Genomic DNA, 23,617 nt, shown 5'->3' with positions numbered 1-23,617 from the left:
GGCCCTGTTCGTTTAGGAGTCGCGCGACTCTTTTCAGCGACAGCTTTTTAAAAGGTGGAGTTTTGTAAATTTTAAAAAATATTTTGTAAATATGAGTATTTTTAGGGATATAAATGTAATTTTTTCACATTCCGCCATTAACAGTTGCAGAAGAAAATATGAGCATACAGATCTGTAAAATTTTTGTAATGGCAAAATTGTATTTAAAATCTCAGCGACAGTCACTGGTTTGAAATAAGGAGTTGGGTGGTGTCGCCGTTTTTTCTGGCGATTCATTTAAATGACGTTGCGACTTATCTCCTACCTTCTGCGACTCATCTAAAACTTTTATTATCAAGCTCTGTCGTCGTTTAAATTTGTTGCTACTCTTTCTGAGATGTCGTTTTACTCTGTCGCTGCCGCTGTCGTAGCGTGTAGCAAAAAAACAGGGCCCTAGTCACTGCCCTTATCTTATTCCTCCGATTGTACATGATCAATTGATCATGCTTTAAAAGATCTTAGGGCAAGTCCAATGGTGGACTTTAAATTTGAGACTCTTATGTACAGTTTAGAATTTTTTAACAATATATATATATTGTACTGTTTACAAAATAAGAGTTGTCTGTTAAGTATATTAAATAAGAATTGTCTCTTATTTTTTATTTAATTTTGATTTATTTTTTATCTTATTTATTATAAGAGTCATCCTAAATCCTGTTAAATCTACCAATGTAGATCCCCTTATGGTCCATGTTTGGGAGGAATGAGGCGAATCAAACAACATCTCACATACTGTTAATGAGAATAGGTCTCAAAGTTCGGATATTTCATCTCACACTAATACTATATCTCAACCTCCTAAACCTAACACACATGGGTTAAATTGGAATGAATTTGCAACGGTAAATTTGTTACTCACTGATTACATTATCCTTAAGCTCTACTTCTAAGCTAGAAGAGATGAACATATTTTTATTTGGGCAATGAACTTTTAAAAGTCACAATTAGTAATGAAATATGTACAATTACTGGAACAGAAAATTCTGATAAAAACACTAATAAAACATAGTGAAACTACACAACTCTAGATAAATAGATGCAAATTTCTAAAATGACACAACCGTAATAAGTTAATTTCAAATAAGTATATATATATATATATCTATATTTTATGAAATTTTACCATTAAAATATGCAACCAAAGAAAGTATTATTTTATATTGTTATTTATTATACTGATTTTCTTTCTTTCGAAGTTTTACTTTAGGTATATGTGGAAGCAAAACTCACACTAGCTTAATTTAACCGGAAAATCAAAAGAAGGTTTTAAGGTGAGGAAAACAAATTTTCTTGTTGATCAGGGCTAATCAGGAACACTCCAAGATTTCCTAGACATGAAAATTCTAAGCAAGATGGGACTAAAAAATAAACTTGAAATTAAAAAAAAAAAAAAAACCCCAAGAGAAGACATGACATAAGAGAAGGGCTCCGTACAACGACCACGTATGGAGAGATTGCAATTTGTTAAAAAAGAGAGCTCTTTAACTTAATCTCAAGTTTGTTAAAAAAAAATCTATAACAAGATGTTAAATACATAATACAGTTACAACGAGTCACCTACGAAAATTTCTACGACTGAATTCAAAACCGATGTTTAATGTACATTTCCATCGCAATACTCAGAAAAAAAAAAGAAAAAAAAATAAAATAGAAAGAGGGATTATCTCGTGAGTAACAAAAGTTTATGTTTTTATTGGTTCAAGACTTTAAAATGTTTAATTGTGGAAAAACATACAAGAAATTAAGAAAGAGGGGTGATCTGTAAGAAACAAATAATAGCGGGCTCAAATTGAAATCTCCTAAAAGAATGCCCCAATTAATAAAAAAAACAAAAAATACTGTTTTCATGCGCGTCCGTATAGACGGTGAATTGCAGCGAACAAGAAAAGAATAACTTGAACCGGGTCTGATGTTTGTTGATGAGTACGCTTCTCTTCAACACACCTTGAAACGGAGACGACTCGAGATCATCGATTCCATGGAAGCTTCTTCTTCATCTCAGGTCTGACTTCATTCTTCTTCTTCTTCTTCGTCTCCCTCACTGATCTACCATCTGATTCCGAGTTCCATTTCGATTCTGCAATTTCCTGTTCGCGTTTCAAGCTAATCCGTTTCTTTCTTCTTCTTCTTCCTCTACCTTTGGGTTTCACGCGAACTTCTCTAGGGTTTCTCCTTTCCTTGTGTCGAATTTGATGTTTCTTTGGTTTGATTTCGTGAAATCAGGCTAAACTTGCCGATATGCGAGAAAAATTAGGGCGAGAGGTTCGTGTTTTCGAGACTTCGAGTAACTCACAGAGGCCAACCCAAACTTCTTCTAGTGCTGGTATAGTTAGCAGATTCCTGATTCTTGCTAGTGTTGTTGCATTTGATCTGAATTTGAACAAGTCTTGTGATTGATTTGGTTTGTAAAAATTCCCACAGAAGATGAATCTGATGATTTCTATGAGTTCACACCTGCGGATTATTACCGACTCTTGGCTACTAAGAAAGAAGGTAAGATCTTCTCAAGAATCTGATCAATTTGTAATGGTTTTGGGCTGCGTTTAGTCATTTTCCATGGAATTTTGCATATCGATTAACTTGGTTGTTGTAACTCTTCTAACATGTAAATTAGATAAATCATTGAAGACAAGAAAACTCCGGGAAGCAGAAGAAGCTGCTCGTCGATCGAAGCTTACCAAGGTTGTTTGTTGTTATTATTATTCTGAAGGTTTTTTGTATTGTTTCATGCTTTGGATTATCCCACTGACTGTTTGTAGATTGCTACTATCTAGGCTGTAATCCGTGTTCGTTTCCCTGATAATCACACATTGGAGGCAACATTTCATCCCTCAGAAAAGATCCAATGCTTGATTGATCTTGTCAGGAGAGTAGTAGCCCACCCGGATATTCCTTTCTACTTGTGTACGTTTCCATTGCTCAGATTTCTGATTTTATGTTTCCTTTCTCAAGGTAAAGAAACCTGACATCGTGCTATTCTTTTTTGGCAGACACAACTCCTCCCAAGAAACAGATAAAAGATTTCTCACAAGACTTCTACTCTGCTGGGTTTGTTCCTGGAGCAATTGTCTATTTTGCAAACGATCAACCAAAAGGTTAGTTTGTGACATTACCTTCACACGCTACTGTAGACTTCCTCTTTCTCTGAGATACTTTTATTGCATTGCAATATTTAGTAAGTGAGGTCACTTAGAGGAACGGAGAACTATTCCTGTGAAATTGTCCAAAAAACTTGCAAACTTAGGATTGATACAGCTCGAGAAGAAGTTTAGGATCATGTGAATACATAGAGAACAATAATCATAGAAGGAGTCGGGTGTGTCAAATAGATTCACTGTTGAACTATGAGCTTTACATAATACATCTGTTGGAAAGAGGACTGAGCTCTTAACTTATTTCTTAAAACCCCAAATGTTTTTGTTGCAGATGGTGGTGCTAGTTCAACTCCTTATCTTAATGAAGAGATCTTGTCACTGAAAGATTTAGAGGTCATGACCAAAGCAGAGGAAACGGTTGAGCCATCGTCAGAGGAAGCCACGGTTGACTCTGGTCATGTACCGGTTGAACACGAGCCTAAACCCACAGAGAAGAAGACTACAAAGCCTAAGTGGTTTAAAATGTGATTTTCACTTACGTTACCCACATAACGAGAACTAGCAGGATGTTGTCTTTGAAATGTGAGTATGTGACGGTTGGAGTGTGTCAGCATCACAGTAGCAAATCTTATTGTGTCGGTATGGGCTTCTTTACTGTCTTTGCTCATTTGGATTTTGTCGGCGTAAAAGTTACTTCCATTATAGCATTTATTCTCTGTTTTTTGTTTTTTTTTTAATAAATCTGTTTCCTGCCAAAGTAGAATCTAGAAAGTAAATTGATGCGTTGGGCTACGCCGTCGCCATATAATCTTTAGATGAACTAGTTACGTATACAACAATGTGGAAGATAATAAGTATGTGATGATTAATTGTTATAGTATCAAAGAGTGTGAATTAGTCTGAAAATATAGAGTGAAAAATCCCTTTTTTAATAAAAGGGAAGTACATAAAATAGCTTTTGTAAACTTTATATTTTTAATAAATGGTTACAAATGATTACAAATAGGTTATAAATTAATCCATATATTATTATTAATCGGTTACACCTAAATATTAGGGATATTTCAAATTGATAATTGATATATTAATGGTAACAAATAAAATTATGGATATTAAAACTGTATTTTCGAAAGATTTTATTCTTATATCATATTGTTTCCAAAGATCTTTAAACAGAGTATTACAAATTTATTTTCCACATATTTTATCGATAGATATTAGAGAGTAGTTGGTACATAAGATTGGTTAACTTAAATACAATTGATTTCCGGTTTAGTTTAGATCCGGTTTAGTTTATTTCAATGTATATATCACAGTTTTGTAAAGTTTGTTACGATTGAGAAATAAGAAAATCATTTCACAAAACTCTCTTTGTTCTGCGATTCTATTATGGTATCAGAGCCAGGTTTCCGCAAAATCTGGTGATTTCACCTTCGATTTCTTTCGATTCCTTCAAATTACACCGATCAATCATCTTCATCTTCTTCGATTGACCTACCGAAGCTTTGATTTGAAGAAAATGGTGCGAAAAGGGGGAAAACTGAAGAGTAGAAGTGTTACGCCAGAATTCGATGGATCCGCAGCCAAGGTTACTCGTGAATCGGCGATCTATGAAGAACCTGAGCTTGGATTTGGGAAATCGCAACGTTCTCAGCGATCGGAGGGATACGGAACTCAACGATCGATGTCGCGCCTATCGGAACCGTCGGATAATCCTTTCAATCTCCAATCCTCCGATCACAGGTTTAACGATCGTTGCTCATGTCTTAGATGGATCAAATTACAATAGCTGGTCTATAGCGATGAAGATAAGTTTAGAGGCTAAGAATAAGCTTTACTTTATTGATGGATCTATGTTGAGACCAAGTGAAAGTGATTTTGATTTCAGGATATGGAGTAGATGTAACAGTATGGTGAAGTCGTGGATCCTAAATGTCGTCAACAAGGAGATTTATGATAGCATTTAGCCCTGGGCAAATAATCCGAAACCGAACAAACCGATCCGAACCGATCCGAATAAACCGATTTGGATCAGATTCGGTTTATCTCTTAAAACAGATCGGTTTCTATATTGATTAGAAATCGGATTTCGGTTTTAAACCGATCCGAACCGAAAACCGATCGGTTATCCGCTAAACCGAATACATATTTAATTTTAATACATTTGGGTTATGAATTGTTATTATTTTCGGGCTTTGTTAGAAGCCCATTAACCATTAATGGATCTTTTTAAAAAAATTAAGCATAAATCACCAGCATGAAGATTCGAACCTCACACCTTGAAGGATAAGGGACACGCTCTAGCCACCTGAGCTGTCCGAACTTTTTGAATTTATTCTCCAAATGATATATATAAGGGATTCGGTTTAAGTTCGGATTTTTGAAAAAAACTGAAAACCGATCCGAATCCGAACAAATCCGATCCGAAAAATAGCCGGATTCTAAACGGATTTTATATATCCTAATCCGAAAAATCCGAAATCCAAAAAAACCGATCCGATCCTAACCGAAAATCCGAACACCCAGGGCTAATAGCATTCTTTACTATCAAGATGCTGTTGAAATGTGGAATGAGTTGTTTACTAGGTTTCGAGTGAACAATCTACCAAGGAAATACCAACTGGAGCAGGCTATGATTACGCTTAAGCAAGGAGACCTTGATCTGTCCACTTACTTTACCAAGAAGAAGACATTGTGGGAACAACTTTGCAACACTAGGTCTCGAACAGTTAAGAAGTGTGATTGTGATCAGGTGAAAGAATTACTTGAAGAAGCGGAGGTCAGTCGAGTGATTCAGTTTCTTATGGGGTTGAATGATAATTTCAACAATATTCGAGGTCAGATCTTAAACATGAAGCCATTGCCGGGGTTGAGTGAAATATATAATATCTTGGATCAGGATGAGAGTCAACGTGTTGTTGGAAACAGAAAACCATTGGTGACTCCTTCTGCTTTTCGGACTCAAACAGTTCAACCAGAACCGAATCAGATCTTGATGGCTCAAGGGAACTTTCAAAAACCGAAATGTTCACATTGCTCTCGTTTGGGACACACAGTGGATAAGTGCTATAAAGTCCATGGTTATCCACCTGGTCATCCAAGGGCTAAGAAGAACACGTTTATGGGAAGTACCAACTTGACAAATGCTGATCAATTTTATGGTGAAAAGGAGAATTGTCTTGAAGAGAAAGAAGAAGATATGTCCAAGGATCAGATTCAACACATGATATCTTATTTGAGCTCTAAACTCCAATCCACTAGTGTCACTGCCTGCCCGGACAAGGCCATAGCTTTGACTTCAAATTCTGTACCAACCATCTCCCAGATGACTGGTACTTTCCTTTCTCTTTATGATCTCACCTATTATGACATGTTAACTTCATCTATACCTCATGAAACTGAGTTGTCTTTTAGAGCTTGGGTCATAGATTCAGGTGCTAGTCATCATGTTACTCATGAGAGGGAGATGTATGTAGAATACCAAGCCTTAGAAAGAACTTATGTTAGACTTCCTAATGGCCAAACAGTTAAAATAGAAGGGACTGGTTACATTCAACTCACAGATGCTTTAGGTCTTTATAATGTGTTATACATACCTGAATTCAAATTTAATCTGTTGAGTGTAAGTGTTGTCACTAAAACATTGAAGTCTAAAGTGGTTTTTACTTCTGATGATTGTTGCATTCAGGCTCTTACTCAGGAGGTAATGATTGGAAGAGGTAGTCAAGTTGCAAATCTATATGTTTTGAGTCTTGATAAAAAGCTTGTTAATCTGTCGTCTTCAACTTTTCCTGGTAAGTCTGTCTGTTCTATTCAAAAAGTAGATTCTAATATTTGGCATCAAAGATTAGGACATCCTTCTGTTTCTAAAATAGAGTCTCTTTCTGATATTTTGTTGTTACCAAAGAAAACTATAAATAAGAACTCTCATCATTGTCGTATATGTCATCTTTCAAAACAGAAACATTTACCTTTCAAATCTATAAATCACATGCGTAATAAACCTTTTGAATTGCTTCACATAGATACTTGGGGTCCTTTTTCTGTCCCTACAGTAGATGGCTATAGATATTTCCTGACAATTGTTGATGATTATAGTAGAGCTACCTGGTTATATATGCTTAAACAAAAATCTGATGTCTTACATGTTTTCCTGATTTTATAACAATGGTTGAGACTCAATATAACACTAAGGTTTGTTCTGTTAGATCTGATAATGCTAATGAATTGAAATTTACTGAATTGTATTTGCAAAAAGGAATTAAGTCTTTTCATTCATGTCCTGAAACCTCTGAACAAAATTCAGTTGTAGAACGGAAACATCAGCATCTGTTGAATGTAGCTAGGGCTCTTATGTTTCAGTCTGGTATTCCTTTAGAATATTGGGGGGATTGTGTGTTAACTGCAGTTTTCTTAATAAATAGATTACCTTCTCCTGTTATAGATAATAAGACTCCTCTAGAACGCTTAACATCAGAAATTCCAGATTATCATTCTCTTAAGAGCTTTGGTTGTTTATGTTATCGTTCTACTTCTCCTAAGTCTAGAACTAAGTTTGATCCTAGGGCTAGAGCTTGTGTTTTTCTAGGTTATCCTTCAGGTTTTAAGAGCTACAAGCTACTAGACATAGAGACATACTCAGTTTTTGTTTCTCGACATGTCATATTCTATAAGCTACAAAGACTTTCTTTCCTCATTTTTCTCTTCCTGTGCAAATCAATGATGGACAATCGCCTTTAGTGCAACCATCTTCTGATGCTCCTCACAATTCTGATGAGTCATCTTCCATGGTTTCTGTTCCTTCTGAACTTAAACCAACTCGGCAGAGAAAACTGCCTTCCCACTTACAGGACTTTCATTATTATAATAATAATACTCTTACTAATAGTAATCACAAAAATACTTCCCCTTATCCATTAGCAAACTATATCTCTTATTCTTATCTATCTGAGCCTTTCTATGCCTTCACTAATATCATCACTAAAGCGAAGATACCGCAAAGATATTCAGAAGCTAGACTTGATAAGGTGTGGGTTGATGCTTGTGGAAAAGAGATTGGAGCTTTTATAAGCACTGGAACTTGGAGTGTGAGTGATTTACCACATGGTAAAGTTGCTGTAGGTTGCAAATGGATTTTCACAATAAAATACCATGCAGATGGAAGTATTGAAAGGTATAAAGCAAGATTGGTGGCTAAAGGGTATACTCAGCAAGAGGGAATTGATTTTAGTGACACTTTTTCACCGGTTGCTAAACTGACAACAGTCAAGATGATTCTTTCCCTCGCACCCAAGATGCAATGGTCCTTACATCAATTGGACATTTCAAATGCATTCTTGAATGGTGACCTTGATGAGGAAATTTACATGAAGTTGCCACCAGGTTATGAAGAGATACTAGGAGAAACAGTACCAGCAAATGCAGTGTGTCGATTACATAAGTCAATTTATGGGCTTAAACAGGCATCTCGACAGTGGTTTCTCAAGTTTAAATCAACTCTAAAGAGTTTTGGTTTTGAAACATGCCATGGAGAACACACTTTGTTTGTGAAAGAAACAAGTGATCAGTTTCTGGTAGTTGTAGTGTATGTGGATGACATATTGATTGCTAGTACTAATGCTGATGCAGCTTGTACTTTACGGGATCAATTGGGTTCCGTTTTTCAACTGAGAGATCTTGGTACTCCAAAGTTCTTTCTCGGTATTGAAATCGCAAGGAATGATGAAGGGATTACTCTTAGTCAGAGGAAGTATGTGCTCGATCTTCTGGAAGCTACAGGTTTCTCTGATTGTAAACCTTCTCCTATCCCTATGAAACCTGATTTGCAGATGTCTTCAACTGGTTTATCTGAACGAAAAACTGAAGCTAAACTTGCGAAGTCTACTATGCAAGCTGATGATGAAATTTTGGATACAGAGTGTATTGATGCAGTGAAGGTTGTCAAGAAACCATTTAAGAAGTTATCTGCAGCTGAGACTGCACTTATTCCAGATAGCAAACAATACAGGAGGCTCATTGGGAAGTTGCAGTATCTGACTATTACTAGACCAGACATCTCTTATGCTGTATCAAAACTGGCTCAATACTCTACAGCTCCAAGGAAATTTCATCTCACAGCAGTACATAAGATCTTGAGGTATTTGAAGGGTACGATTGGCCAGGGTCTGTTCTATGGGAAAGATCATGATTTTTCTCTTCGAGGTTTCTCAGATGCAGACTGGGGAGGTTGCCCTGATAATAGACGATCTCATACTGGCTATGCTATATTCATTGGTCAATCTTTGGTCTCGTGGAAATCTAAGAAGCAGCAGGTGGTCTCGATGAGTTCTGCTGAGTCGGAGTACCGTGCGATGAGTATGATCACCAAGGAGTTGTTATGGTTCACATATATATTGAAGGCTTTGAGGGTTCCCTTTACACTTCCGGCTTATCTATATTGTGATAACACAGCAGCTCTTTACATCGCCAGCAACTCTGTTTACCACGAACGAACAAAACATATTGAGTTCGACTGCCACAAGGTCCGTGAAGCTATTGAAGATGGCATTCTTAAAACAATGTTTGTTCGGACCAACCATCAACTAGCTGATGTTTTGACAAAGGCTCTCCATCCGATTCCTTTTCAAGAGATTATGCGCAAGATGGGAGTCATCAACATCTACTCCTCGCCATCTTGAGGAGGGGTATTAGAGAGTAGTTAGTACATAAGATTGGTTAACTTAAATACAATTGATTTCTGGTTTAGTTTAGATCCGGTTTAGTTTATTTCAATGTATATATCACAGTTTTGTAAAGTTTGTTACGATTGAGAAATAAGAAAATCATTTCACAAAACTCTCTTTGTTTTGCGATTCTATTAATAGACCACAACGTTAACCAAAGATAGATTACGAAATTAATAGATTGATTGGTTAAAAATTAAATAGTGGATTACAAGATAGATTACAAAATAAAATTTAACCAGTGTTATAGCACGATACTTATCAAGAATCATTAACAAAATAAAACTTACAAAATATGTGTCTTTTTTCAAGCCTTCATATTTAACATATGATTTTATTGCATAATGTTTTATCCAAAACAAACTTTAAAAAATAATCACATAAATTATATTTTATATAAAAATTACAATATAAATAAAATAAATTTTAACCCGTGCTCTAGCACAGGTCTAATATAGTGTAACTTTATAAAATGCTAATAGTATAAGAGAACATTATTTTGCGGTGGCTGATCAAAGATGTATGATTTGTTTGGGTAGGTGAAATCCAACGGTCAAAATGTATATCAAACTCGTAATTTATTGAAAACCCAAATAAAACGTCACATTTATTCTTTTTGACTTTTTTCTTCTCAAACAAAAACAATAATATATCTTCAAAAAAATCTAAAGATAATGGGATGATCGAGCTCAACCATCACTAGTCTCGTATTCCCCTCAAATTATGATTACCACTTTCCATTTAATTAACTTATAATTATTCCCTTAGTGATTTCACGTACTAATAATTGTTATGTTTTTCTTCCTTTGACAACAACGATTCATCGCCTCTATTATATATTCACACAGTCCCTTCTTTTTTCTATTTTATCTATAAAGTATTCGAAGAATCAAAACTCAGACAAAACAAAATTCTCCAACCTACTGTGTTTTCTCGCCAGCCACCGTCGAAGGTTAAAGATCTCTTCTCGCTTTGTTCTTTATTTCTGTGTTTTCGTTTTTCTTTTCTAGACGAAACCTGATCCATACAAATTACTTGTAATCCAATTTTCGTATTGATTCTGTTGTGTTAAGCTAATTAAAAAAACTCCTCTTGGAGATTTCGAATTTGTTGAATCCTTAAGTGTTTTTTTTTTAATTGATTTTTAATCAATCAATCAATCGTAACCAGAATGATTACAATTCCACTTGACTTCATATATTCGTTTACAGGTTTGTTGTTGTGTGTTCTTCTTCCTCTATTCTGTGGTATCGTTTTGTGTAAGATGGGTTCTGGGCAATGGCATGTTGAGAAGAGGTCTACTTTAAAGAACGATTCGTTTGTGAAAGAATACAATCCAGTCTCTGAAACTGGGAGCCTCTCCATCATTGTTCTTGGTGCTTCTGGTGATCTTGCCAAGAAGAAGACTTTTCCTGCACTTTTCAATCTATTCCATCAGGTTATTGTTACTCAAAAGTTTTGTATCATTATGTATTGTTTCAGTGTCTAATTGTTTTTTTTTTTTTTTTTTTTTTTTTTTCTTGGATTTATATGAGTAGGGATTTCTTAGTCCAGATGAAGTTCATATCTTTGGATATGCAAGGAGTAAGATTACTGATGAGGAACTGAGAGATAAAATCCGCGGGTTAGATGATTGATGATCCCGCCTTTTGGTTTTTGTTTGCATCTGAGACGATGATATGCTTATATATATATATATATATATATATCTGATTGTTATGTAGCTATCTTGTTGATGAGAAGAATGCATCTGTGAAATCAGATGCTTTGTCCAAGTTTCTTAAGCTGGTTAGTCCATTGTGATTACGAGATTGCTGTCCTGTTTATTTTGGTTACTGAAAGAAAATTCTATATTGTAATCAGATTAAGTATGTAAGTGGACCTTATGATTCTGAGGAAGGGTTTAAGAGATTAGACAAGGCGATTTCTGAGCACGAGATCTCTAAAAAGACTTCTGAAGGATCTTCCAGGAGATTGTTTTATCTTGCACTTCCTCCGTCTGTATACCCTCCCGTAAGCAAGATGATCAAGGCATGGTGCACTAACAAATGTGAGTTTATACTGTTAAATTATTGTCCAACATTATATTGGATACAAAAGATTAGGCAACTCTTCATTTGAATGTATAATCTTTACAGCTGATCTTGGTGGATGGACTAGGATCGTTGTTGAGAAACCATTTGGAAAGGACCTGGAATCTGCTGAGCAACTGAGTTCTCAGATTGGAGCGCTGTTTGAGGAACCACAGATTTATCGTATTGATCACTATCTGGGAAAAGAATTAGTGCAAAACATGGTAACACTTATTTGCTTCTAGTCAATGGTTTATTTATTTAGACTGATGATAAAGATCATCTAACGGATGTATCGTTAGTGCAGTTGGTTCTTCGGTTTGCCAATCGCTTGTTTTTGCCACTATGGAACCGCGACAATATTGCAAACGTACAGGTGAGAGCTTGATCGCTTAGCATAAATGTTTCTGACCTGATGAGTTTAGAGTTGAATCCATCCACATGAATCTGTAATTTCCTTTTGCAGATCGTTTTCAGAGAAGATTTTGGAACTGAAGGTCGCGGGGGATATTTTGATGAATACGGGTAAGCTTTTCTAAGTGTTTCCTTTGAATATGATGTACATGAGACAATAATATCATAGCATTCTGATGACTTGTATAATCTTCTATTTTCAGAATCATTCGTGATATTATTCAAAACCACTTGCTCCAGGCAAGTCCTTGTACATTCGAAATATGAGATTTTTGCTTGAAGTTTCCTTCCCTGTAACTGCAGATGCTTTCATATGTTGTTGTTAACCAAGTTTGGTGTACTGCAGGTACTTTGCCTTGTCGCCATGGAGAAACCAATTTCTCTTAAGCCCGAGCATATCCGGGATGAGAAAGTGAAGGTGATTACAGTTTTCTTGATCACATCTTTTGTGTCACATCTTCATTTCCAAAATTCTGTAGGAGATTACCTTTCATCCAATTTGGATCAAGTGATGTCTTCATTTGAATTTTCAGCCAGTTAATACAAATTGACTGATTTTTTAATGAACTCCAGGTTCTTCAATCTGTGATCCCCATAAAAGATGAAGAGGTGGTTCTTGGACAGTATGAAGGATATAGAGATGATCCAACTGTTCCAAATGACTCAAACACTCCAACGTTTGCCACAACAATTCTTCGCATAGACAATGAAAGATGGGAAGGTACCATGTCCCCCTCCACTCTTCATCTTTCATTTTCTACGAAGAGTTTGGAAGATCAACTAAAAAGTCAATATCATCAACCGGCATTAGTTCAATTCATATTGTCCATGTATACCGCATTATTCCACTACAGTATCCTATGGAACTCTTCTGTTTTTGCATAAATGATGAAACCCTCCTGAAGCTAAAATGACGTAAATCTTTATAATGGAGAGACATAAATGATTAAGCACTCTCTTCTGGTGTTACCTCTATGCCAAAATCCTTTTCTATTAGTAGTGATTAGTGACTTGTGAATTGATGTATCTTTCAGGTGTTCCTTTTATACTGAAGGCCGGAAAGGCAATGAGTTCAAAGAAGGCAGATATTCGCATTCAGTTTAAGGATGTTCCTGGCGACATATTTAAATGTTTGTATTGAGACCAAATCAAGCTTTCACAGATTTCAAGTGTATTTACTGATACTTGAAATTTTTTTGTTTGGTCTAATCTCTCATGCAATGAAACAGGTCAAAACCAAGGGAGGAACGAGTTTGTTATACGCTTGCAGCCTTCAGAGGCCATGTACATGAAGCTAACTGTAAGTGCCTGATGAAACCACAAATTACTAAAATTACACACAAAAAAAAGAGAAGAGATTCACTTTTGTTCATTCAATCCATCTGAAGTTTTTGACTTTGCTGCGCAGGTGAAGCAACCGGGTCTGGAGATGCAAACTGTGCAGAGTGAACTAGACCTATCGTACAAGCAACGTTACCAAGGTGTCTCGATTCCAGAGGCTTACGAGCGCCTAATTCTTGACACGTATGAATCTAAGTTACATAATAACATTAACTCTGTACATCAGAATCTTTATTCTAACCATTAATTTTTCATATTCTATGTCTCTGCAGAATCAGAGGTGACCAACAACACTTTGTTCGCAGAGACGAATTGAAGGTAATTTAGTTTTACCTTTCTCCTTCACCACTTAGAACCCTGAATACTTGAAATCATTTCAAGAATCCCAACTTTGTTTCAAACTTCCATAATCTGATTCCCAGAAATTTGTTGTGAAATCTTTGATATTTTTTCCCGTTGAGAATATCTCTAAACACATGTCTGTGATCAATCACAAAAACAGGCAGCTTGGGAAATCTTCACTCCACTGCTTCACAGGATCGACAAGGGAGAGGTGAAATCGATCCCATACAAACAAGGAAGCCGTGGTCCAGCCGAAGCAGATCAGCTACTGAAGAAAGCTGGTTATATGCAGACCCATGGCTACATATGGATCCCTCCTACATTGTAAATGGTATAAACACAACACAGATATGATGATGATGAGTACACACAAAATAAGAGCTTCTTTTTGTTTCCTTGCTTGCTGAATAAAAACCCTTCACTACTCACTAGTTTGGAGTTTGTTAATGAATCTGATGTATACTAGTGATCTTCACTAGGACATTATTGTTTATGTCTTGTAGTTTTTGTTGTACTAGTCTGTTGTTTTCTTTATATAATGCATAGCAAGCCTTGTGCAAAAACTATTTCCTGCTTAGTAGAGGATTTCAGCTCTAAGATTTTTTCAACAAAATAAATATATATACAAAATATAAGAATCGGAGAAAAATGAATTGTACACACAATGAATTGGACGTATACACACGGAAACATGTTACTAGATAATAATTGATAAAATCATTGAGTAATGTTGAGTAAATTGGAGGAGGTTGAGGAGGTTGGCAATAAGAAATTTTCTACTAAACTTAATGTTGGACGCAATGTTCTCTTGACACGTATGAACATTGAGTAAATGGTGATTTGTGGGGTCGATAAACAAGTATTTAAAGTCTCACGGATTTAACAGATTAGCTGTCGGATATGGATGGGCCAAGAGTAGACATAGGGCCCACTAAAAAGGTGGGTCCGTGGACATGGACTCACTAAACAAAGTGGCAGTCAGGGCGTTTGAGAGACATATACTACATCATGGTGTGAAAAAACATTTCCACAAATACTTTGGAAATAATATTAGTTACTATCTTGTGACGTTTACAAAGGATTTTTAGTTTCATTGGTTGTCGGAGCAAGCTATTTTGAGATAACTAAAAGACATGAACATGTTCTCTCCACACATGAGGATGGCATAACCAATGTTCTCTCTATGGTGGAGGAGGTTGGATGCAAAGTTATAACCCCAAGGAAGGAAGGTGGAGAAGGTTGGATGCAAGGTTATCTCTCAAGGAAAAAAGGTGGAGCCAAGGTTCTTTTCATGGTGGAGGAGGTTGGACGCAATGTTCTCCCCGTAGGGAGGAAGGTGAAACCGAGATTCTCTCCATGGTTGGTAATACACTATTGTGATGATACATCATTGATTAATATACTATATAATATATTTTTAATTCGAAATATTTTTTGAGCCATTAATTTTAGTAATTAAAAACACCATGCAAAAATGAAAGTAAAAAGACATATAATAGTAGGTTTAATGTGTTTATATAGATATTTTTTAGGTGGTGATAAAGATTATATTTGTAATATACAATATATTTAGATGTAAAAATTACGATTGTAATGGTAACATACATAAAAGATTTGTAAATAAATAATAAATTTGTATATTATAGCAAACATAAAACAATATAAATAATATATAACAGATTTTAATATATTTTTATAAAATTTAAATTAATTTATAAAACTTTAAATCTGTACAGCGGATGATGATATATTTTTTAATATAGATTCTTTCGTTGTTTGTTTCTTTTATTAGAAAAAAGTTGTACTGTGAAATACCATGAATAAGGGTTTGACATTTTATCACTTGAGCTAATTTATTTCAACAAAAAATTTAATATATATTTGACTAAGCCTTAAACATGACATTTGACAATTTTGTCCATGATACTTGTTTCAATACTAAACGCCAAAAGTCTTAAAACAGTATTAAACAAGATATATATAAAGTCTTAAAACAGTATTAAACCACACAATTATTTTTCTTTGGTGAGATTAAACCAAAAATTGTTGGACTTTATTTAAACAGTATTAAACCACACAATTATTATTATTTTGGTGAGATTAAACCACACAATTATAAAGGAAACAAGATAGATACAATTTATTTCTAAACTATAGAAAAATATCGAATTAAAAACTAAATTCGCAGCTGATAACTATGGGGTTTCTTGGTTGTTGTTGTTGTATATACATTTAACTACTTGGGTATTCGATTATTCGATATATGATATATATATCTATATATATATATATTGAATTGGAAACTTAAAATAACTGGACCAATCATTTTGGTTTGGTGGAAAACGATAGTAGGATGATAAATAAATAAATTAACGTATGAAATATATAACGGAAACGACTTGCACAAAGTTAGGTAGGCTACAAGACTATATAACCAACCATATATTTTGTCGTCTGATGACTCCCTTAAATTTGATTATGAGTTAAACACACCGTTAACTCGGAGTCGGAGATTATGGGGTCTGACGACTCCCTTAAATTTGAGAAAATCATTAATGCTACGATAAGTGTTAGCTCATTTGTTCATTTGTTTAGAATTATCGTAGCCCTAACTAATTTTATTGCACTCATTGTTTTCTGTGGCCAACACTTCTGTCATTTTCCACAATATTGACCTAAGGCTAAAATATCGAGAAAATCAGGTTTTAAACATTCAAAATGTCACTGAGTAGCACTTTAAACCTCGAGAAAATTTTACTAACACTATAAACTTTTAAAATGACTTTACTAACACTTTGAACTTCTAAAATGATTTTACTAACACTTTACACCTTAAACCTAACTTTTATTTTTTTGTACCTCTATAAAAAATAGCGGAACAGTAATATCTCTCAAAGCGAAATAGTTAAACTATGTTGGTTTAATTTAAATTTTGATTAGTTTTAGTTTTTATAAATAAATAAAAAAGAAAAAGATCAATTTTTGTTCATCTTCATTGTGGACAAAATTTTTACGATGTTACTCTTCACATTATTAATTATTTTAATAAATGCATTTCCACTGGATTCTGATTCAAATCAATTGACTTCTCATTGGAAACCAATGAATCTTCCAAATATGTTGTCGTCTTCAATTTTACATTTGTCAAATTTTTTAACCTTATCTCTGATTCTTCATTTTTTTTACTTTGATGTATTTTTTTTTTATCAATCGTAATAAATAATTAAATTAAATTAAATTAATTAAACAAATATTTAAATCAAACCAGGTTAGATTAACTATTTCACGTTGACGGATATTACTGTTATGTCATCTTTCATGACAGTGCAAACATGAAAGTTAGTTTTAAGGTTAAAGTGTTAATGAAATCATTTTAAAGGTTTATAGCGTTAGTAAAAAAATCTCAAGGTTTAAAGTGCTACTCAGTGACATTTAGGTTTAAAATGTGATTTTCCCCTAAAATATATGATTACTTACAAGTTCCGATGTTAGGTTACATATTAATTTCAGATGGGCTATTAATAATACTTTTTATTTTAAAAGGCTCTACTAAATAAAACGCAAGTAGCAAAGGATGATTCACAGGCTATAAATAATGTTGATTTTTCTAACATTATACATATATATCATCTAGATAATAAATAAGAAGATCTAGAATTGGGTCGATCACGTTTAATAGAAGTGGACAATAGAGTGGGTGTACCAAAGTACTGTATTTTGAGTTTACGAATTTTGAAGTAATACTCGTAAATGAACAAAGGTTAAAATACAATTTGGTTTTAATTTTGAAACTCAAAAAAATATTAAAAATCTAAAAGAAAGTTATGTAATACTTTGTCAAACTATTATAAATTATACAATGTTATTTTGTTTGACCACTGTCTATATCAAGATTTCTCCTAATCCTCTGTGAAGGATCCCAACTGTATTGTGTATATAAAGTACTGATCATACCTCAATAAAAAACTACAATTCACAATATCTTTAGAGAGATGATGAGCTTACAGCGTTACCACTTGTGTTTTATTTTGACTTGGCTACCTCTTCTTGTATTCTCGACGACGTTGGATAATACTTTGTCATCCAACGGCTTCCTCTCACCGTCGAACAGCCGAACCATTGTGTCTCCGGGTCAAGTTTTCGAGCTTGGTTTCTTCAAGCTCTCCCCAGACTCCCGAGATGGTGCTCGTTGGTATCTCGGCATCTGGTACAGAGACTTTCCTACAAGGGATTATGTCTGGGTTGCCAATAGAAACAATCCCTTGTCCAACCCCGTTGGAACCTTGAAAATATCAGACGCCAACCTCGACATCCGAGATCCATCTAATAATCTTGTCTGGTCGACAAATCTTGCCAGAAGAAAGACCAAAGCTCCAGTTGTGGCAGAGCTCCTCGATAACGGGAATTTTGTGCTGAGATGCAAGAATAGGAACTCGTCAAATCAGTTTCTGTGGCAGAGTTTTGATTTCCCGTCAGATACATTGCTCCCCGAGATGAAACTTGGTTGGACAAAGCGAAGCGGTCAAAACAAATTCCTACAATCATGGGCAAGTGCACATGATCCATCAAGTGGGGATTTTACGTACGTTATTGATATTGCCGGAGGTGGTTTGCCTCAAAGGGTAATAAGGGAAGGAGGCAGAAAATTAGGAACCCGTGTGGACTCCTGGAATGGTATAGGGTCCATTGGTCTACCCGCCACGCTTGTAACAGCAAATTTAAAATTTGATTTTATTATGAACAATGAAGAAATCACTTACTCCTTCAAAGTCACCACGAACAAGATCTACTCGAAACTCATAATCGACCATAGGGGGACATTGCATAGAATGGCACGATCTCCGAGAGCAGAAGATTGGGTATCTTATTGGATAACTCCGACGGACATGTGCGACGCATATGCTGCGTGTGGCTCTTACGGTCAGGTTTTAGGGCAAGGAACAAAGAGGCATGGGCAGGGATGAACTTTGAGGATGGATGCGAGAGGAAAACGCCACTTAGAAGCAATAGTGATGGGTTTCACCCGCTGAAGAAAATTAAGCTGCCGGATACAAAGGCTGTGACTGTGGAAAAGGGACTCGAGTTTGAGGAATGTCAAAGGAAGTGTGTTGGAGATTTCAACTGTACAGCATTCGCTTATGTCGATATGTGGAATGGCGCTGGGTGGAATTGTCTAATTTGGACAGGAGAGCTAATTGATATAAGAGTTTTCTTCTCCCATGGTCAAGATCTCTACGTCAGAGTGGCCAAGACTGATCTCGGTAAGTTCTGTCCCTAGTTATAATATATATGAAGATCGATTAAGAAGATTCATCAAGCCACGTTTAGTAGCAACATCAGCTATATAATATTATATAAGATATCGCATCACAAAATTTGATATATGACCCTCTTTTTTTTTGTCTACAGGGAATGACAGAAGCATAAGTAAAATAATCATAGGTTTGATTGTTGGAGTTGCGGCCGGTATGCTTTTTCTCTGCTTCGTCATGTTCTGTTTTTGGAAAAAAAAAACAGAAACGATCAAGGGCGAATGCAGTGGAAACACCTATTGGTATGGATATAGTAGCTGTAACCTACTTTTCTTTTAATTTTACATCGTATAGCTATAGATTTTTTTATTTTATTTTATGTCTTCAACTTTGTTTATTTATTGTCTTAATTATTGCAGCCGCAATATCAACTAGAAGATACTTGTCTGGAGAAAACGAGGACTTGGCACTTTCACGGATGGAGTTTAAAACTGTCGTCATGGCAACTGAAAACTTTTCTTACGCACTTGGACAAGGCGGTTTCGGTTTCGTTTACAAGGTACACCAAAACTATTGAAACACTCTTACGAATTAATTAGACAACGTACGACACACTAGAGAGAGACTACAACATGTTCTTAAAAACATCATTTTTCTTTTTCTTCGATTATTTCCACGCACAACACTGGAGTATATAGAGTATATCAATGTTATTATTTAAGACATGTTAATATAACTCTAAAACTACATTTAAAATAAATGAAGGGAATATTTTGGTAGATGTCAAACCAAATACCAGAGTTTCAAGAGCTCACAAGTAAAAATAAAAACTCTTAGAAAAGTAACTTCATATATACATAGTACATTGCCGCACATACCTAAATTTCATAATGACGCTGTCTACTTGATCGAATAATTAAATCCACCTAAGTTCACCTAATTTTTTTTTAAAGAGATACCATTTATATAATAAAGTGAAGAGTTATTACATGGAGACTTTTTTTTTTTTTTTTTTTTTAACAAACAGAGTTGGAAGACATATGAGACAAATCATTTAAAATGCTTGAAAGTGCTGGAACCAAAGGCAGAGTTAGGTTTCATGATCTGGATTTGGAACTGAAGATGAAGTGCTTCCCGAGTTGTCGAGTCCTAAGAACTGAAGATAGTTCACCTAATTTTGTAGACACCAATTTTAATATTTTCTTAACTAATGGCTCGCACACATTAAAAGTGTGTATCTTTTATAAATATATAAAAAAAATTCTTAAGACAATCAAAAACAGTTTGCCATGATAGGTATTTTATGTTATTTTATTAAATTATATTAATATTCGTTTAATCTTTTCCATTTTTAATTTTCCCTCAATATTCGTTTTTAACTAGGTCTACACCCAACAGTTTTCAAAATCATCTTGCGCACATCACATGTATATATATATATATATAATATGTACAAATAATCAAATATACATCACTGATCCATATGTGTTTATATCTTCTTCTATACGATCGTATATGTGTGTTTCTATCTAACTAGGCGATGTCAAAATTTTAGTAACTTATGAAATGCGTGATAACAGGGGAGATTACTTGACGGAACACTTGTAGCTATAAAAAGATTATCAGATATGTCAGTTCAGGGGACCAAGGAGTTCGAGACAGAGGTGAGGTTGATCGCAAAGCTTCAACATATAAACCTCGTACGTCTTGTCGGATTTTGCGACGACATGGGCGAGAAAATCTTGATTTATGAATACTTAGAAAATCGAAGCCTTGATGTCTACATATTCGGTTAGTATATATTGTCACTAGCTTGTTTAATTAATTCAAGTTTAGTTCTTACAGTTTGCATTTTCATATATATTTAATTAGGAGAAGTAAGCTAATTGGCCTGCCAATCTCAATTTCTAGGAAAAAATGAGAGCTCTAAGCTAAACTGGCAAAAACGATTTGAGATCACTAAAGGGATTGCTCAAGGTATCCAATACCTTCACCAAGAATCACGGTTTAGGATCATCCACAGAGATTTAAAAGCAAGCAATATTCTGCTTGATAAAGATATGATTCCGAAGATCTCCAATTTCGGGCTGGCCCGGATCATTAGAAATGAGACTCAAGATAACACACGGAAGGTGGTTGGAACTTTGTAAGTAGCTAAAATATGCATGCATGCATCAATGGTCCTTACAAAAGAGTTTTGTTTAAACCCTAACTTTGAAGTTTAATGGTTTTGGTTACCCTAGTGGCTACATGGCCCCGGAATATAGGACGAACGGAGTATTCTCAGTGAAATCGGATGTTTTCAGTTTTGGGGTATTACTCCTTGAGATTATAAGTGGCAAGAGGAATAGGGGGTTCAGTAACTTAGAAGGAGACACCAGTCTTCTCACCTGCGTAATTATGAGAGACTTTGATTTAATTATTATTTTATTTTCATTGTCAAGTTAAACTTTATAACAAAACTAAATTAATTTTGTGTGAACATACAGGTATGGAGAAACTGGGAAGAAGGAAACTGGTTAGAGACAGTAGATCCACTTATTGTACCTGTCTTATCATCATCATCGTCGACGTTACAAGAAGTTCATAGATGCCTACAAATAGGTCTCTTGTGCGTTCAAGAACATGCAGCTGACAGACCAATGATGTCGTCCGTCGTGATGATGCTCGGAAGCGAAGTACCGATTCCTCAGCCTAAAACGTCCGGCTATTGTGTCCACTGCGTTGGGAAAAGGTCACTTGAGACTGGTTCTTCGTCAAGTACACAGCCAACCGAAAAATCTTGCACAGCGAACCAGATTACCGTTTCGGTCATTGACCCTCGGTAATGTAAGTACCATTAGAATTCTCAAAAAATAAACTTATATTTTTGATTAAAGAAAACTAATCTAAATGCATAATAATATACTGAAATATCTTTACCATTTATGGAAAAAACAAGAAAATTATGATGGTCATTTAATACTGATGGTAATTGTAACGATTTTTTTTTAATGGTAATTGACATGTATACAAGTTATATGTTTTATGTAGTTAGATGGTTAGAAAGGTTACTCATTTCATTATAGTTTTTTTTTGGTTATTTTTGCCAATTTCCTATTTAATCATGAACCTGTTTTCGTTTGTGGGTTAAAGCAGTCATTAACTTGTTGTATCTTGTACTTTTTTTTTTTTTTTTTTTTGTGCACCCAACTTGTTGTATCTTGTATAAAGTTACGTTTTCATGTCTAAAAATTTGAAGAAAATAAAACTTAAGTTAATTAATCCGTAAAGAGTGCATTTGAAACTATATATAAAACAAAGATAGAATAATACTTTTTTGAAACTTAGGAATTTGAAATTTGATACAAAATTTTTAGATACTTTTTTTTCTGAGCCATAAATTATACTCCCTCCGTTTCAAAATATAGGATGTTTTTGGAGGGAGTATTGGTTTATGATTTGGAAAGACTTTTAATGACTTTAAAAGTTATGTAAAATATGTTGTTATTCAATCAAGATTCTTTAAAACTCTTTAAAAATTTGGTGTTATTGGTTGTGGATTTGTAAAAAGTTATCTAAAATCTTGATAAATCTAGTGTTATTGGATTAAGAGTCTTATAAAGTCATTAAAAGTTTTATGTTATTCAAATAAAACAAAAGAATCTTGGATTGTTAATGAATTCAAATTTTATGTTATTGGTTTAGGATTTTATATCATTTCCTTCATAATAAAAGTCATGAAAACTCTTTCATCAAATAGAAAGATTTTACAAGATTAGGAAAAAAAAATCAGCAAGATTTATAAAAAAACTTCCTAAACAATCTCTTAGAATCCTTCATTTTTACTTTCTAAATTTTCTATGATTTTAAAAATCAGCAAGATTTTTAAAAACATAAAATCTAAAAATTCTTTCTAAATCCTAAACCAATACCCCCCTCTTAGTGGAAACACGCATATTAAGAAATAGTTACTTTTAGAAAGTTTAATCAATCATAAACAAGTCTGCATAATATAAAATATAAATTTAATATAAAAGTTGCATAGAAAGTTGGAAACATCCTATATTATGAAACAAAATTTATTCTCTAAACATCCTATATTATGAAACGGAGGGAGTATAATGCAGCGGAGGTGATATGCGATGGCAGTTCAAACGTCAGTTTAATTTGATTGGAGATGGCGAAATAAGAATTGCAAAAGAGATACCAAACATTCAAAGTTTAATTAAAATATAGTTAGCAGCAAATTTGTGTGGTGGTTGCTACCTTTAATATTGTACTAGGTATTAACCCACGGAAAACCGCGGGTTGAACTTTTCTTTTGATGAAAATTTGTAATAATTTATTTTTTTATTATG

General features: G+C 34.5%; 3 protein-coding genes and 2 pseudogenes across 4 annotated transcripts; all 5 read left to right on the top strand.

The window, feature by feature from the left end:
• Window positions 1–1,857: 1,857 nt before the first annotated feature.
• Window positions 1,858–3,891, top strand: LOC104710553 (plant UBX domain-containing protein 1). The gene is made up of 7 exons (XM_010427174.3): window positions 1,858–2,041; window positions 2,263–2,362; window positions 2,461–2,532; window positions 2,654–2,721; window positions 2,814–2,943; window positions 3,030–3,134; window positions 3,466–3,891. Exons 1-7 carry the CDS (start codon window positions 1,949–1,951, stop codon window positions 3,660–3,662), a joined length of 765 nt encoding a protein of 254 aa, XP_010425476.2. The 5' UTR covers window positions 1,858–1,948; the 3' UTR covers window positions 3,663–3,891.
• Window positions 3,892–4,508: 617 nt separating this feature from the next.
• Window positions 4,509–6,857, top strand: LOC104715037 (uncharacterized; annotated as a pseudogene).
• A 3,605-nt stretch (window positions 6,858–10,462) lies between these two features.
• LOC104710551 (glucose-6-phosphate 1-dehydrogenase 5, cytoplasmic) lies at window positions 10,463–14,588 on the top strand. 2 transcript variants are annotated; one of them, XM_010427172.2, is made up of 16 exons: window positions 10,463–10,808; window positions 11,068–11,294; window positions 11,395–11,480; window positions 11,581–11,644; window positions 11,720–11,906; window positions 11,995–12,152; window positions 12,236–12,304; window positions 12,395–12,453; window positions 12,546–12,582; window positions 12,689–12,760; window positions 12,916–13,063; window positions 13,377–13,472; window positions 13,572–13,642; window positions 13,751–13,866; window positions 13,956–14,001; window positions 14,186–14,588. In XM_010427172.2, exons 2-16 carry the CDS (start codon window positions 11,121–11,123, stop codon window positions 14,351–14,353), a joined length of 1,551 nt encoding a protein of 516 aa, XP_010425474.1. In that variant the 5' UTR covers window positions 10,463–10,808; window positions 11,068–11,120; the 3' UTR covers window positions 14,354–14,588. The 2 variants fall into 2 exon arrangements, with proteins under 2 accessions (XP_010425474.1, XP_087320151.1); XM_087464025.1 differs by having other exon boundaries at window positions 10,506–10,808; window positions 12,017–12,152.
• A 3,314-nt stretch (window positions 14,589–17,902) lies between these two features.
• LOC104715036 (receptor-like serine/threonine-protein kinase SD1-8) lies at window positions 17,903–22,334 on the top strand. Its single transcript, XM_010432491.3, has 7 exons — window positions 17,903–19,286; window positions 19,435–19,579; window positions 19,697–19,836; window positions 20,858–21,068; window positions 21,189–21,423; window positions 21,521–21,671; window positions 21,767–22,334. The coding sequence occupies exons 3-7, from the start codon at window positions 19,756–19,758 to the stop codon at window positions 22,103–22,105; spliced, it is 1,017 nt and encodes a 338-aa protein (XP_010430793.2). The 5' UTR covers window positions 17,903–19,286; window positions 19,435–19,579; window positions 19,697–19,755; the 3' UTR covers window positions 22,106–22,334.
• LOC147937773 (S-locus-specific glycoprotein S13 pseudogene) lies at window positions 18,018–18,989 on the top strand (annotated as a pseudogene).
• Window positions 22,335–23,617: the final 1,283 nt, after the last annotated feature.

Source organism: Camelina sativa, chromosome 9 (genome assembly GCF_030686135.1).
Source record: "Camelina sativa cultivar CO46 ecotype springtype chromosome 9, ASM3068613v1".
In the NCBI taxonomy this organism is placed as follows: domain Eukaryota; kingdom Viridiplantae; phylum Streptophyta; class Magnoliopsida; order Brassicales; family Brassicaceae; genus Camelina; species Camelina sativa.
The sequence above is the reverse complement of the archived record's forward strand: the minus strand, read 5'-3'. Positions and strand labels throughout refer to the sequence as shown.

Coding starts and splice junctions, on each gene's coding strand:
- LOC104715036 (XM_010432491.3), top strand. CDS start 19,756: ATGGAGTTTAAAACTGTCGTCATGGCAACTGAAAACTTTTCTTACGCA. Junction 19,837..20,857: donor GTTTCGGTTTCGTTTACAAG/GTACACCAAAAC, acceptor GCGTGATAACAG/GGGAGATTACTTGACGGAAC. Junction 21,672..21,766: donor ACACCAGTCTTCTCACCTGC/GTAATTATGAGA, acceptor GTGAACATACAG/GTATGGAGAAACTGGGAAGA.
- LOC104710553 (XM_010427174.3), top strand. CDS start 1,949: ATGTTTGTTGATGAGTACGCTTCTCTTCAACACACCTTGAAACGGAGA. Junction 2,533..2,653: donor CTTGGCTACTAAGAAAGAAG/GTAAGATCTTCT, acceptor CATGTAAATTAG/ATAAATCATTGAAGACAAGA. Junction 3,135..3,465: donor TGCAAACGATCAACCAAAAG/GTTAGTTTGTGA, acceptor TTTTTGTTGCAG/ATGGTGGTGCTAGTTCAACT.
- LOC104710551 (XM_010427172.2), top strand. CDS start 11,121: ATGGGTTCTGGGCAATGGCATGTTGAGAAGAGGTCTACTTTAAAGAAC. Junction 12,305..12,394: donor ACAATATTGCAAACGTACAG/GTGAGAGCTTGA, acceptor TTCCTTTTGCAG/ATCGTTTTCAGAGAAGATTT. Junction 12,583..12,688: donor TTCAAAACCACTTGCTCCAG/GCAAGTCCTTGT, acceptor GGTGTACTGCAG/GTACTTTGCCTTGTCGCCAT.